The sequence below is a fragment of the Barbus barbus genome, assembly GCF_936440315.1.
Source record: "Barbus barbus genome assembly, chromosome: 17".
Lineage (NCBI taxonomy): Eukaryota > Metazoa > Chordata > Actinopteri > Cypriniformes > Cyprinidae > Barbus > Barbus barbus.
In genome coordinates, this window is record NC_136745.1 from 15,359,624 (window position 1) to 15,377,035 (window position 17,412).

General features: G+C 35.6%; 1 protein-coding gene across 1 annotated transcript in view; it reads left to right on the forward strand.

Moving 5' to 3' along the window:
* Nucleotides 1-14,194: 14,194 nt before the first annotated feature.
* LOC306883602 (A disintegrin and metalloproteinase with thrombospondin motifs 2-like) overlaps nt 14,195-17,412 on the forward strand; it is a gene marked incomplete at both ends in the record, with an annotated part of 179,512 nt that continues 176,294 nt past the window's right edge. The window contains 2 exons of the mRNA XM_079438969.1: nt 14,195-14,279; nt 16,207-16,598. Coding sequence (XP_079295095.1) covers nt 14,195-14,279; nt 16,207-16,598 — 477 coding nt within the window. The remainder of the gene's footprint in view (nt 14,280-16,206; nt 16,599-17,412) is intronic.

Below are 17,412 nucleotides of genomic sequence, written 5' to 3' on the forward strand. Positions count from 1 at the left end.
CAACATTGTTTGCCAGCAGTTAGAGAATCTTGGCACAGGAATGCAATGCTTTAACTGCAAAGAAATAAAAGCAATTGTTAAGAAAATAAAAAAGGATTACGTTATAATGAAGAAATAAACATCAGATTTTTCTGCCAATAGAAATTTGGTGAGAAACAGGTGTACCACTATGGTGTTGAAGTATAACACATTCACATTTGTGAAAACATATTTACCTATGACTAATTATAGTCATTTGACAACGGTAATTTGACATAAAAACCTGCAAATACTTTTATTTTCTTTTGATTCATTTTGAATAAGTCTAAAATAATTGGTTCCTATTTTGGTTCCTTTTTATTTATTTTTTATAATTTAACAGCAATGGATCACTGACTGAAGCATAGAAAGAGCTTTAAGTTTGTAACGGGGTGAACGAGACATGAGGATCCATTTGCAAGCTTTTATTAATAAACATAGAAAAATAACAGACAGGGTCAAAACATCAGCAAACGGGTATAGCACAGGCAAGACACAAGAGTAATCCAAGGGCATGCGTGGGTCCTCGATTGGCGAACAATATCCAGAGAGCTTGTCCGATAACCTGAGCAATAATCCAAACGAGGTATACACAGAGTCCAAAACGGTGAGACAAGGGTAAATCCACGATACAAGGGTGGGAAACAGGAAATGAGACTATAAACAAACTAAACTTAGACTTAGAAAACACAGAATGGCTCGGTAAGGCAGCTAGCACTAGGAGAGTGTTATATGCAGAACAATACTCGGCAAAGACAGAGAGGAAGTTCAAGGCTTATAAAGCGTGTGTAATCAGTGCAATCAGCTGTGTGATCAGAGCAATGTGAGATTGGTGACAGCTGTGTGTGGTCAGTGCAATGGATGGTGGGATGGATGAATTGTAGTTCGTGGGTGAAGTGCAACAGTAGTGTGGTGCAAAAGTCAATGTGATGGAGGAGTGACCTCTGGTGGTGAGTAAACGGATGTCCACAGACCAGATTCATGACAAAGTTACGCCAAGATTCAGTGTTTTTTGGAAATGTTCAGGATATTGTGTTTTGTCTCTCTGTGCTTTTCATGTGTGCTCCCCGCATATTCACTTATATAGATATCTATATTGTCTTCATGCTAATCATCTGTCATGCAGTTTTTATGATTTCTGTATTGCTTTGAGCAGATGATTTTGTCAATGGGGTCACACAAGGTCATCACAAGGGAATTTTTTAAAAATTGCCATGTTTACCTTTCAGACCGGCACAAATAGGAATTGTTGTGAGAGTGAGTCTGTCCAAGAGAGTGTGGGCGGATGTATGTGTGTGTGTATGTGTGTGTATGTGTGTACAGGGATATGAGAGTATGAGGAGTTCTGGCAAAACAAGCATGGATGGCAAAGGGAGAGTGACTGACACAGATGGACTGCGTTTGCAAAATGTGGGAAAAAGTTATCCAAAAAAATGGATTAACACGTCTTCAGTCTCACAGCACAACTGCGTAGCCATGATGTAGAAATTCATGGAGATTAAACTGCAGCAATATTTTTTATATACTTTTAAATCATTTTGGGAAGTTTACATGTCATTTCTTCTTTCTTGTACTCCAACTTTGAATTACAAATTATTTTTAAATTATTAAGCATGCATTGTTGTTATGCCACTGAACCAAAGGGAAAAGGTGACTAAAAAAGGTGACCATGGCATCTAAATATATATGCTTACCATATACGTTCATTTACACTTTGAATTATTATAACTATTACATTATAACGTTATACACTACCTTTTACAGTAAAAACACTAGAATTGTGAAAAAGTATTGCAATTTTAAACAACTGTTTTGTATTTTAATATATTTAAAATTTTAATTTATTCTTGTGATGGCAAAGGTGAATTTTTAGAAGCAATTACTCACATTTTCAGTGTCACATGATTCTTCAGAAATTTTCCTGGTCCTAAAATTTAAAAAGTTGACAAATAACATGGACATGAACCAAAATATTTTATTTGAATGTTTGAATGTTTGAATAAATTGTATAATTTACTTTTAACCTGTTAACCTTCGCCCCCATTGTGGGCCTCACAGGTGAAAATAACCTACCTAAATTAAAATTGTAACAGTTCCTGACGAAGTGTGCTACACAAACAAATTAGGTATCTTTGGAAAGAAGACACTCTAGGCTTTACTATCTATCATCCAGAGTTGATAATGCTCAAAAAGATAAAGAGTTATAGACACTGACGTGCCTTGAAAAATATTTTTCCACACTGAATGTTTTTATTTCATATACAAATACATGAAATAAGTCCTGGAGCAGGACATGTCACATGTCTCATGAGTTCATATTTCAAATTTGAAGAAGATACCATGAAAAATTAGATTCCTGCAATATTTTTTCTGAAACTATTTATAGTCCTCTCACCCCAGTTTGAGGAAAAATAACCACCAAATGGATTGCAGAATAGTTTTTCAACTATAAAATAATAGACAGATTTATTTGAGCACTAAAAAATACAAAATTAATTATTTGAGTAATAAAAAAAAAAGAAAAAAATTGCTTTGTATATAGTATGTATACTGAAGTATTCTGATTGCCAGACATGAAGTGATATTGCCAGACATGGTCATACAGTCAGTAATCACACGCTGATGTCCGTCCATTCAGATGATAATCATACAGATGGGCCATATAATCAATAATAGCTGATCAATGAATCACAATGATAGCCGTCATAGAGTCCGTAATAAACACGCTGATGTCCGTCCATACATATTATAATCATGCAGATACGGCCACATTCCCCACACAACACACACACACACATATAAAAAATGTAGAAGAAAAAACAAACAGTTTTTTTTATGTAAAAAGCAGATCGCTAAGTTACGCCCCGCTCAGATGACAGCGTCATAGCCTGCGTCACGCTTTCAGGAGGGAGCGCCAAATTCAAATAAACTCTATTCCGCTTTTCTGATACTTTTTTTTTCCGTGGACGGTCTCATTCTGTTTGTAAAACTGTATGCTACAACACCGTGTTGTTTTATTACCACCAAGACGCTGTTTTTGAGCGTAATTTATTCCATAACGGACGCGAACAATAACTCTCCCGAAGAAATGAAACGTAAACAAAGGAATATTCATCCTTAATACAACGTTATTGTTTCGCTGGACTAAAAGTGCTCGCTGGGATGTTGTTCTGTGGACCCTTACCTCTCTAACTAAACTGGGATTTCAGCAGTGGACGCGTTTGTGGCTCGTTATTACAATGATAAAGGTAACATAACGTTACGTGCGGCTTTTTTATTCTGCCTGTTTTGATGTGTAACGTTACTGCTGACACAAATGTAGCAAATACATTCCTTATAAGCTTTCCATCGAAAAACAGCGATCTGTGGTCGATGCTTGAGGCTTAGACCTTCAGAATGATATATAGTTTGCCAAGATTAATGATATTCTTTCACGTTAAATTCATTCATAAACATTAAACTAGTGGAAAAAAAAACGCTTCAGTGCGCCGTCGCTCTGGTAACAAACGTTAACAGGTTTTAAACAAAATTTAATTGCAAAAAAATGTTCCCCTAAATCCCAAATAGGCCTAAGTGTTTACAGCCTTTCTTTCATAACATTTACCAGCAACACTGGTCAAGATTTAATTATTTCACAATCCTGTGTAATTTATCTCTCAACTTGCTTACAAATATCCAAGTTGACAAATCAACCCAAAACAAATATTTTGTCAAATAGCTGCCGTCCCCTCCAAAATCATAAAATACGATTGAAAAGTGATGGTGACTCACCCAAAAGCAAAACAACAGGAAGGAAGGAAGAAAGAAAATCAATCAAGGAAAAATAGGTCAGGAGGAAGGATAGACAGAGGAATGGTCTCAAAGGACTGCCTCTGCTCCAGAATGCACAGGAGAGTATTGACGGATGTCTGTTGGCTTGAACCCGCTGTGAAGTGGCAACATGTGGAGATGGTTTGAAATGGTCAACCTGAAAGAGAGATTCAGGGTTTATTCTTTGCTACCTGTATTGGTGATGTTGAATGGCTTGCAAAAGTCACTGTGCTCTTGTGGTGCTGTGCCATTGTGACTAGTGCTTTTCGTGAGGGCAGTTCATTGAGTACTTGAGTACACTTTTTCTCATGCACTGTGGGGGAAAAAAAGAAAAGTCTTTTTAAGAAATATGAATTACACTATTTCATACTGGAAAACTCTGGTGATTTGTCAAGGGTTTATATTGCAGTATAAATTAATTTTATATATAAAGATATAAGACCGTTAGATTTTTGCTGATTACAAGAGCTGGTGAACAATGAAATTAAAAAAGTTAACAATGAAATTAAAAAAGTTAGATTTGTTACTGGGGACAATTGTGAGAAATCAAAACATTTCCGGACATCATATGCTTATTTTCTGCCACAGTGCACAGATTAAACTGTATTGCTGTGTTTGCATTGTACACAGTAAATTCCCCAGTGTTAAATCAACACTGCTCGGTGTACATATGTGTTGATTTAACACCAGGAAATTTACTATGTAGTAAAGTAAAATAAGAAAATAATTTTTCTAAATTAATAAAAGTTAAACAAGTACATTGGTAAAAGCCTTTGGTGGCAGTAATAAAATTCTTCGCCACTTTTGCTGATTTTTTTTATGTTGTAAAACTTTGTTAAAATGCTCTAAGAACCAGTTTCCGTGGCAACTGTGATTGTACCTACAATTATGCTCCTGCTACCTTAGGTGATATCAAATAAAATAATTGTATTATAGTCAAACAGATGATTCTGAATTCATTATTTTTATTGTTTATGTTCTTTATTTTATTTTTCATAGAGATTTTGTGTTATAAAAGTGCAATACACGTTTGTGTGGCGGAGGTAGAGTGTGTGATATGTACATATAGGACTTTGTTGGTGGGTGTTTTTGATTGTGCCGGTCTTTGAGGGGGCTTTTGTGTGAGATTTTGCATGAGCTGCAAGGCAATTCCATACATTTTAATTACATGTTATGCTCCCTGTGGAACAGAGAAGATTAGAATTAAAATTAAAATGTGGTGGCGCAGAAGTGCTCCAGTACTATGGATCAGAGCGATGGTCATCAGAGACCCTGAATCGTCCATATATCCCTATTGCATAGGGAGAATTCAGTGGGTGGCTTCCCATTCAGTAAAAGACTTTAGGTGATTATTTTTAGTCAGTCATTAACTATTCATAAATGCTTTTTGTATCATATTGCGTAATAGGCCTGTAAGGTTTTTGAAGGCTTTCGTTGACACTGGAGCTTGTCCCCAAATGTAAAACGGTTGCATAGACAGTGGGCTTATGATTTGAGCAGAGCTGTATATGTTATAGGCTATGCCACATATATAGTGTGTGTCTGTGTCTATATATTTTTTATTTTAGTTTTAGTAAAATAACATAAGTCATTCCAAACTTCTTTGAATTCAATACTTACACAGAACATTATATTATAACATTATAAAATATTATATTCTAACATAATATTAAAATATTTTAATGCAGTTAACGCACTGGCCCTGCCCCCAGACCTGTAAGTCATCTTACATTTTATATAGTTGACTGTTGACAAATATGATGCAGGGCAACAACTCTAAAAACAACCCTAAAATTCAAGATATTGGTGCAAAAATGCCCTGTATGTGTTTTTGTGTCATATTTATTTCATACGATAAGCGATATCACACAAGCAGTAAGAGAAATATTACACGAGTGCTGATTATGTGCCAAATATCACGAGTTTAAATGTGATTTTATACAACAGTTCAGTAAATAAGAAGTTGATATTGTGTTATATTTTAAACACAATATTATGTGTGGTGCACAGCGGTGTTTAGTTTCTGAATGAATCTGTGTTTTGAACGAATCGTGTGAACCAATGATTCAAAGGCCATTCATAAAGAGAACCATTTGCCTTGTCCAAACACCTACACTTGCGGTATTTGCGCTTGACTACCTATATGACGTATTTCCTGTATTTGGCCCAAGTGTTCAAGTGAGGATGAAGACCACAAGTGTGCGTAGAAGTTTTTATTACCTGATGGGACACACTTAGTGTTGTAAAAATGCAGTTTACATAGCTTTATTTTTATTTGAAATACTTTGGATTTTAAAATCAACTTCTAAATGTCTGTTCAGTAGTTCTACATGACACAATTTAATTTGTGGTGCTTCTAATTAAGTGATAAAAAGCAGTTACAAATGTTGTACAAAATAAATATCACCACTTGGGCTACTCATCTTTGCACCAATAAAACGTGCAACACTTTGTTTTTCAACCAAATTATATGTAATATATAATTATTATATCAATATTTAGCTTACATTGGAAAGTTTTCCATGACCTCTTGTGAGATCTCAGCAAAATTTCTCACGATTTTAGGCCCTGTCCCAAATGGCACCCTAAACCCTCACGGTCTTCCTCTGTTTGAATGAATTTAATGAATGAATGACTCATATACATTTACCGCCACCTGCTGGAAGATTTAGTTTAATATTTAGAGTAACATTTCATAAGAAATAATAATAGTATAGTAAAAAATTATAAAAACCTTAGTTCACCCAAAAAAAAAAAAAAAAGAAATTCTGTCGTCATTTACTCACCCTCATGTCGTTAAGCTGTTTTGATTACCAAAGACTTTCACTGTATAAACAAAAAATTCTGAGATGTTTCTCAAATTATCTTCTTTTAAGTTCCATAGTTTACGTTAGGCCTAACATAGCCTAAATGTTTGTGTAATACATTTTATGTTGAATCAAATAAACTATTTCTTTCTAAAGCTAAAATTTTTAATGTTTACTTCTTTCTCATTTAACACAAAAGTAGCTGTAAGTAATCTTTTGTGGGTATTTTCACAGTCAAATGTATTTTGAGATTATATTAATTAATTGAAACATTTAAATAATTAGATTAAAAATTTGAATCGACTGACAGCCCTAATATATAATTTTATTTTTTGTATGTGTGTTCTATCAAACAAGTTTGGAATGACTTTGAGTAAATGATGACAGAATATAAACTTTTGTGAAAACCATCCCTTTAAAAAAATCAACAAAATCCACGACTAATGCTGCTGATTATTATCACCACCACTAATGTCTGTTCCAAACATAGTATTAATACATTACATAATTTTTATAATAAAAGTAATCTTTTTTTTATTTTTTTTTTACCTCATTTCCAAGAACCTGAGTTTGAATACATTAATAACCAACTTGTTTTTGACTTATGTGTACCTAACATATGCAAGAGATGGTCTGTGCTGACAGCCTATTATTTTAAGTAAGCGAGATCAGATCATCTTCGGTGGTGTTCAAAGCCAGGAGATGCAGTCAGGGTCTTCGGCTCGGCTTGACTTTGTGCTATTCTAAGGAATGGTGAGCTCACTAATTAAAGTCTAATGCTGCTCCTTTACAGGGATGCAGCAGCCAGGATCGTTCCCATGTGGCAGAAATGCAACCGTTATTGAAATGTTCAGGTCTAAAAATACTAATGGCATGAGGTGTGCAATTACTCCAGGATTGTTCTTGGATTAACCACAGCACGTGTAAAGATGGAACAGATGCTATATGTTAACTATTTCAAAAGGCTATTATTAACATTCCAGTGTTGATGGTTGGCATTCCATGGTACTGACAGTTGGTTTTCTATTTTTGTTGTGAAGTTTTGCTCCTTTCTTAAAATGAAAAGGTAACTCTGAGAAGAAAGCATGATTTTTTTTGTCAGTTTGTACAAATATATATATATATATATATATATATATATATATATATACACACACACATATATGCACACACAGTCTTCCCACTATCTTCTCTTTATGTCTGTGCTCTATAGATCTAATTTGTCTTGATCTGCTACCTGTCAGTGCTATATGTTTCATGCTTAGGTCAAGGTCTGCCATGCTCTTCCTCTTCCATGCAGGATAAGCATTTCAGATGGAACTGTGGCTTGACAATTAGTGGAGATACTCCAGATATATTTTTAAGTAATTTTTTTTTTCTCAATTTTACAGTGGATGCATGTTGCTAAGTTCATTTCCAGTATTTTTCAAAACATGACTTAATGTCATGAAACCATTGATTTATATTTTTCTTCCCCTTTAGCCCAATTAACCAGATGTATTGCAATGGACTAATTACATGTTCATGTACTTGTCTACTCAGTCTTTTTCCAACAACAAGCTATTATTAAAAACTGATTGGAATCCGGCACAAGTTTCTTTAATGACTGAACCTTCATTTAGAAACAAAATCTTGCACATGATCTGTCACATTATCGTCCAATATGGAACTTCTTTTTTATCTCCAAGGTATTGGAGAGGGTTGTTGCTCAGCAACTGCACCTATTCCACAGGAATGACAAAGGTGGCTTCCTCCAGACAGGATTTATACCTTATCATAGTACTGACACAGCACTAGTTATAGTCAATGACTTCTTATTGTCCTGACGGATCTCTTTGCCTCTAGATCTCAGTGCAATGTTCAAAACGTTGTCCTAACACTGTCTGGAAATTGATTCCTTATCTAAAATAAGCTTATCAGAAGTTTTGAAACTTTCTGAATGTTCAAGGCTTGATTATGGCATCCTTCAAAGTTCTGTTTTAGAGATATATTACTGATTTACTTGTATGTGCTATCTAGAGGTGTTAAGTACTTGAGAAATTTTACTTGATTACTGTATAGTATTATTTTGGGGGATTTATACTTTATTCAAGTACAATTTAAACTGATTACTTGATTACATTTCTGAAGGTACTGAAAAACAGTACTTTTTACTCCTTACAATTTTATTTAAATTAAAACAGTACATTGCATTTGTATTTTATCTTATGCACATTAAATATGGTAAACGGAAGCTCAAACATGCGTGCTTGACGTGAGAACCAATAATAACTGAAGTAGATATGTTTATGCGTGAAAACAATTATGACTTTCATCAGGTAAATGTCTGGATTCAAAAGTTCATCATCAAATCTCAGGAAGCATGTTGAGGCAGCAAAGTTGCATTTCCCCCCAAAAAGTTTATTCTTTATTCCTTCTGTTTTTATAGAGCCATTAGCTGTGTAATATATTAGCTGAATGCACAAGATTGAGTGCAAATAAAATCAGTGATGAGAATTTAAATATAATTAAAAAAAACATCATTCCCACAAAAATACTAATTAAATGTTACAAATCTCTAAAAAAGTGTTTAAATGAACATTGTATGTTTAATTAATTGTAATTCATGTTTAGTGATGTTCTTATCAGGTAGTGGATAAGTAATAATATGTCATTATATGACACAATCAATAATATGTCATTATATGACACAATGAGTAGGAATTAGGACTCTCAATTAATATTTTTGAAATCTTAATAATTACATGATTTGCTCATTAATTAATATAATTAGTCACAAATAATTATTTATCAATATTTACTGAGAAAAATCCCAAATAAAAATGGACCACTTCAGAAACTACACTGCCACGAATCCAGACTATGAACTTCCGTTCACTCACCACCAGAGGTCACTCGCTCACCACATTGACTCTTAAACTACACTAACTGTTACACGTCACCCCGGACTACAATTCCCTTCATCCATTACACTGATGACACACACACAGCTGATTGCACTGATCACACAGCTGATTCCCATCACACGCCTTACTTAAGCCATGGACTTCCTCAGTCAGATCGCAGAGTATTGTCTGCGTTTATCGCTCTCCTAGTGATGGCACTTTACGGAACCATTTCCAGTCATAGTTTCTAGTCTAGTCTAGTCTTGTGTTCATAGTTTCTAGTCTAGTCCTGTATTCTCGCCTGTGTATCTTGGATTAACCCTTTGCCTTGCCGTTCGGACTCTGTTTGTACCTCGCTTGGACTATTGCTCATGTTATTGGACTACCCCTCTTCTCAAGCCCTCTGGATATTGTTCGCCGCTCAAAGACCCACACTTTCCCTAGGATTACTCGTCTTGCCTGTGTAATACCCGTTTGCTGATGTTTTGACCCTGTTTGTGTTTTTGACCACGTCTTGGAATAAAGCTTGCAAATGGATCTGCATGTCTCACGTCTCGTTCGCCATGTAACACACACAAAGTAAACACAATGGTAAAGTTTAAAATGTTAGTATTTGTAATTTTCTTGCATATGCCTATCGTTTCACTTAAGAAGACACTGATTCATTAACAGGGGTTGTATGAGTTACTGTCATATTCACTTTGTGTAGTTTTTTAAGTGTCATTTTTGGACATCCCATACTTGCGTTATACGAAGAGAGATGATTTAGTTTAGATTATTTAGATTTTAGTATATATATATATATATATATTAGTATATAGGATGGCATGAAGGTGGAAAGGATGGAGTTTCCTTTCAATCCCTTTTCCAGCATTTGTTTGTGTGTGTGTTCCGCTGTGCTGCATTTTAATTGTTATTATTGCACAAGATATATGTGTTTGACCTGTGCCATTGCATTTCTCAATGCGAAAATTATCCCTTTAACCAAACTTATGTATGTCTGTCAGAAAAAAAAGGTACTTTTACTTTTTAATACTTGAGTACAATTTAAAGTTGCACTCTTTTACTTTTACTCAAGTATGTTTTTGGCCAGATACTTGTTCTTTTAATTGAGTAAAATTGTCACTGAGTATCTGTATTTCACTTGAGTAAAATTTTGGAGTACTTTTTACATGCATTGTATTAGATTTATTACTTTTATTAATAAGAAAATTAAATATGAATTTTTATCTGATGCTAAGAATGGTCTAGATTTTTATAAAAGCTTGTTCCTACCATGGGATTAATAACATAATTTTAACTAATAACTAGATTAGATAACAAACATAAAAATTATGGAATAAAAAGTCTCAATTACATTTTTATTTTATAATCGGTGGCACAAAACAAAACAGTGAGATGTAAACTTGGGACAGCGAGAGAAAATTGTGAGATAAAAAAGTGGCAATTCCACGGGAAAAATGGGCTCTTATGAGATTGCCTCTTTTCTCTGATTTCTCTTATCTAATAAATTCAAGTTAATGTCAAGTTCTTGAGAGAGAAAAACAAAGTTCTACACATCAGCTCCATTTTTATTCAATTTCCTATTTAATTGAATTGACAGTTTAATCTAGTCACTTGACAATGTAAAATATGTGCACAGATTCACAAAAAGTTCTGAACGCTTACTTTTGAGGCAATGAAAGAGCAACATCATTTACAGTATACTTTACACATTGATTACCAATAATCTCTGCTTTTTACTAGCATGTTCAAAAAGAGGGGTTCATGTAAGGAAAAAAACAATTGAGACGTTTAGATGATTGCGAGGGATAATGGTGAAAAGTGAGAAGGAAAAGATCAAACGTATTGACCATCAAACCATCAGGCATCTCTTTGTGGAGAAACATGATACACACATCTCCTGCCTCAGAGTGAAAACTCCTCCCAACTGGGCTTGATAAAAATGTACAGCATTAAGGGAATTTCACCGCCACAGTTATGTGCTTGGTAATTACACTGCTGCACACTGGTCTCTCTGTATATCTGTGGAATGAACAGGGTTTCACGTCAGCATGGCCATTTAGAATCAGTTGTCTCTGCTGTTATGTTCTCATTCTTGACTGTAATGAGACAATAAACATATTAATGACAATACATTGTTTTGGAATTGCCTTGTTTCAGGAGTACACATAGCATATTCCACAGCTATTTGTGTTAGCAGTGTGCACAAGATCGTTGTGACCTGGTGGATTGGCTCAGGGTCAAAAACACCATTGTTTATTATTTGGCCTTGAGACCTTGATAAAACTTTTCATGAATGTAACACTTATCTTGTTATTACGACAAGGGTTGGCAATTTATTACGACGTGCAGGCAATTTGCCCTTGAAGGAATAATTCAGCATTTTTTGTGTAAACTGTGCCTTTAATAAGTCCATTAATATGACAAGTGGTTTACATTATAGGAACAAATAATCTTGTTATGCCAAACCAAACTAGTGCAGTGTAGTTGCAACAATATAATGAAAAAACTGATTTCATCCATGTATATTGCTTTGTGGATGTGAAGGTGAAGTTAAAGGTAAACAAATATGCAGTAATAAACTTATGTTTCTATGTACTTTTATCAATACTGTAGCATACTTTCAAAGGGTCTGGCAGCTTTTTAATGAGTATGTCAGATTAATTCTGACACTCTCTAAACCTGATTCTCTGGAGTCTAACCTTTCAAGAGCAAAATTCAAATCTGTCCCATCGCTCATTAGGTATGTTAATACATGCAAACGAATGGATGCCATGTGTTTGACCCTACCAAGGACTTTCTCTGTCCGCATCTCAGAAAGGCTATCTGCTCATCTGCCTTTTCAGAACAATTCTATTCTTGATATAAATATTAGATATTATTATATTCTTGATATAAATTAGAATTCTTACTGAAATTACACTAAATTCAATTCTGCAAATTATATGCAAATCTATATGAGATAACTGTCAATTATTTGTTCAATATCATCCTACCGTTCATAGAAGAATATTATGAGGAAACATTTTTATACCTCAGAATAATAGGGATATCTTATTCTCAGTGACGTTCTCTGACATTACATTATATCAGGTAGGCCTAGAGCTTAAAAACTTCATAGTCTATATTCATATGTAACTACACTGACTGGTGTGGTAACAGTTTTCACTCAGAAATATAATTATGAAGAAACACCAAGTAAAGTATTAAATGAAATGTTAACATTTCCAAAATGCACTGAAATAGCATTTTCGTGTAAACTGTTCTGCAATCGGTAACACTTTATTTTAAGGTATCCTTGTTACACGTTACATGTAGGCTACTTACTATAATAATAATAATAATAATAAATTATGCATAATTACGTGCAAGTAACCCTAAACCCAAACCCTAATCCTAACCCTAACCATACAGTAAGTACTATTACTCAGTACTTAAATGTATAACAAGGACACCAAATAAAGTGTAACCCAATATTTTTTTGTTTACTTAAACTTCAAAAACTATTTTTTTACAGTGATACTGAAATAAGGTATTTTAAAAGAAGATACAATGAATGAATGAATGAATAAATGTGTTTGTTTGCTAGCATATATGTATTTATTAACTGAATTAAATTATTGTATCCCTTAAAGGGCCTCTCAAGCATTTTGATACACTGAAATATCTTTTTTTTTGTCATGCATACAGTACATATTATTTTAATGTCAGTTAATTATTTAATGCTATATGTCTTTTAGTTAATTTACTTTTTGTAATACTTTAATTATTTTATATATCTTGTATATCCAGTAACCTATTTGTATTAAAAGAGATTTGACTTATAGTGGGCATCTCAACTGTTTTATAGAGGCACACAATAAAATATGATATTTACAATGCTGTGTGTAATATTTTATACATTTGTGTGGATGACACGGTTGTTTTCCCACTATAAATGAAAAAAAAAATAGTTCATATTAATTATAATGCTAACTGTAGTATGATTTCCGGTTTAGTGTTGATGACGTGGTACTTAATTAAGCCTACCTGTGAATATTGAGTAAGTGACTGTCTCTGTGTGTGTGTGTGTGTGTGTGTGTGTGTGTGTTTTGTTCAAGGGGGCGCTATTGCTCAGCTGATGATGCTGTGTCTGAATGTGATGAAGCCCAGCAAAAAGTTTGAACGGGTCTTGAAGGATAACCTCACACAAGCAGCATTTCATTTGTAAAAGTTTTAGACGTCTAGCAGCGACATTTTAAAAATTCAGCATTCACTCACACGTGTAGTTTGAAGTCCTTAAAATTTGATTAACATGCGGAAGAATGCGAAATATCAATATTTATATTTCCGCGCTGTGTGTAATGATTCCGCATCCCTCTGTCGCTCAGCACTGTGGAGCGCTCGTGCGCACGCGTCTGTGCTCGCATTCAGGTGTTGACAGAAACCTATAAGAGTCGGTGGGGAAGGAGAGAGAGAGAGAGAGTGTGTGTGTGTATATATGAGAGAGGGTGGAAGAGAGAGAGAGAGAGATAGTGAGAGAGAGAGAGAGAGACACGCGCTCTCTCCTAGTGCACTTTGCAGTAAGTTGCGGGCGGCGGTTGCTGGCGTGGCGGTTGCTGGTCGCGCAGGGAACTTTAACACGCTGGATCCCAAAGTCCGTCTCTCTCACCTGCGCAGTTCGGAGCTGCCATGGATTTCGCGGCCGGATTTACTATCCTAATCACACTGCCGATCTTTCTGCAGACGGACGGCCTTTATATCTCCAGTAGCATAGGTACGTGCGCCTGCCTTTACCTATTTACACTTCCATCCCATCGCAAGATGTCCTGCCCGGTACCACCCCAGTGCGCATCAGACCTGATTGTTTGCGCACTATCCCCATCCCTGTGTTAGAGAAACTTGTGGCACGGGCTATTTCTGATCTTTTAAATTATTCTCTGGAGCTTTAGGAAACACAAATTCTCGTGCACTGTGTCATTACTGTTTGTTGTGAAGAGTGTTTGTTTCACATGCTGCTGAAAATAATTTTCAGCGCAGCTCTGGTCTAGTGGAAATGTTTTGGGTGTTTGTTTTTTCCCCCTCGCGTTTGCGATCTTTGACGGACTCTGACGATATTGATCTGTCTGAGAGCGGAAGTATCGCAGGATATTGATTTCAAATAAATAAATGCCCCCCGTTCTGTTCCCCTCCATTGAGGGCGTTTAAACATATGCGTTTTGCATAAAGAATCTAAAAAACAAACAAAAAACTTTTGATTTGGGAAGAGAAAGATTTGAAGGTTACATGTTTGTGCTACAACTTTATGTTTGTTGGTGACTTGTAATGGTTATTTTCAAATGAGTGCTTGAAATAAATATGCAGGAGTAAGTGCTCTCTTCAGAGATGCACATGCAAAGCTCAGCATCACTTTGACCAGACATATCGACTGTCTCAAAATATAGCGAGTTGCCTAGATAGATAACATTGTTGGGCATCATAGGTGTTTGCAGCATTTTTGATGGACATAGATAACTGAAGCATTTTGAGAATAATTGTTAGGCATCATAAGTGTGAGCATCCTAGGTGAGTGGAGGATTTTTGAGCATCATAGGTGTGTGCAGCATTTTTGTGCATGTTGCATATATTATTATAGGCTATCATAGCCAATGTATGCAACATTTTTGAGCTTCAGTAACTGAAGCAGTATCATTTTAGGCATCATAGGTGTGTGCAGAATATTTGTGCATCAGGTGCATGAAGTATTATTGGACACATGGCTGTGTGCAACATTATATGAGTGTCATATGGAAAATAAGCTTTTTTAAGCTTCATTTTTCAGCATCATAGCTGTGTGCAGCATTTTTGGGAATCATAGATGAGTGGAGATTTTTTTGTGCATCAGGTGCATAAAATATTATTGAGTATTACAGGTGCATGAGACTCTTTTGGGAATCATAGGTGTGTGCAGAATTTTTGGTGAGACATAGGTGAGTGGAATATTTTGGGCGTTAAGTGTGCATACAACATCTATAGGAATGCATGGGACATTTTTGGGCATCACAGGCGTGTTTGGATGAGTGCAAGCTGACTCTGAATGTGCCTGTGATGCCTAAAATGCTGCCTTGGTAGTCTGCTCACTAGGTTTTGTGACACTCATTTAGGATGACTGATCTTTTTCTGAGATCATATAAGTCAATTACTTTTGTTTTTCTCCTATGTGAGTCTGCTGCTGTGATTCTTCTTGATATATTTCAATATTGTAAATACGTCTATCATGCATCTGGCTGTCATTGAAAACAATAAGGCATATTATGAATGATACATTTTATTTATTTTGGTATTTCATGATGGGAGGCAGTCAGATGTACTATTACAGACACAGAACAACACACTTTTCATACAGTCTCATACAGTCTGCGTACAAACAGGTGTCGTTAAATCGGAAAATTATGGTGTCAAACAAGTGTTAATGTATTTCTTCACTCAGACCTGTCTGACCCATATTGCTTCTCATGTGCATTTACTTGCTGCATGGAAAGGAAGGTGTGTTTTAAATGTCAACATAAACACATCTAAATTTAAATTTAATCAGAAGAACCATTGTTTCTGCAAACATCACATGAAAGTCGCCATGCAGCCTAGTGACATTTATTATAGATGCTGATGCACTACAACCAATGTGTGCTGTCTGACTGACTATCTTTGTGTGTAACTCAATGCAGATTCCCTGCAGCACGTTCTGGGGGACTATGGACTGGTGAAGCCCGTTCTTACTGATGCAGAAGGCCGCTTCCTGTCCCATGCGGTATCGGTTGGTCCAGCAGATGGGCAGTTTCGTAGGCGCTGGAAAAGAGAGGCGGCATCGGCCGACCACGCCCACCATGAGTCCGGAGGAGGCATGCCAGAGCGGCTCTATTACAACATCACCGTCTTCGGCCGAGAGTTTCACCTGCGTCTGCACCGCAATATGCGTCTGGTGGCTCCCGGAGCCAAGATGGAGTGGCAGGAATCCGACGGCATGCACTCTGAGCCTTTGAAAAGCGACTGCATGTATGTTGGTGACATTACGGACATACAGGGAGCCTCCGTAGCTATTAGTAACTGCAACGGCCTGGTAAGTGGCCACATAGGCCTTCATGTTGTGTGGTGTTCAGTATGTCCGCTAAATTCACACAAACCCTTCATGAATCTAAACAATATGATTAAACATTTCTATCATTGAAAACAAACTTTTAATGAAAAAGAAGAGTTTAATCCTTCTTAAAAACAATCAGCATGCAAATTGGGTGTTTTATTGGGGTTGTCACGCACATATAGATTTCTTGTGCATAGGTATTTTAAGGTGCTCTTAAGTTGTTTACACACCCTTATTCAAGCCAAGATGTAGATGAGTTCATCACAACCAATGGATCCTCTGCAGTGAATGGGTGCCGTGAGAATAGTCCGAACAGTTGCTAAAAACATCACAATAATCCACAAGTAATCCACACGAGTTCAGTCCATCAATTAATGTTTTGTGAAGTGAAAAGCTGCATATTTGTAACAAACAAATCCATCCTTAAGAGCTTAATTTTTAACTTCAAACCAACTTCACATAATATTGTTTCCTCTAGTACAAAAGTAATCTTATCTGAATCAGGAGAGAAATATGCACAGATCAAAACAGTATTTGTTTAGATCTGATCTGATCTGTGATGTTTTTATCAGCTTTTTGGACTTTCATTCTGGCATCCATTTACTGCAGGGGATTCATTGGGGAGCAAGTGATGTAATACAAAATATCTCCAAATCTGTTCCAATGAAAAAACAAATTAATCTACATTTTGAATTTGCTGAACGAGTAAACGTTCAGAAAATTTTAATTTTTTTGGGTGAACTATTCCTTTAAGGCACACGACCCTGTAATGAGGGTGCTGCTAAGGTCTTTT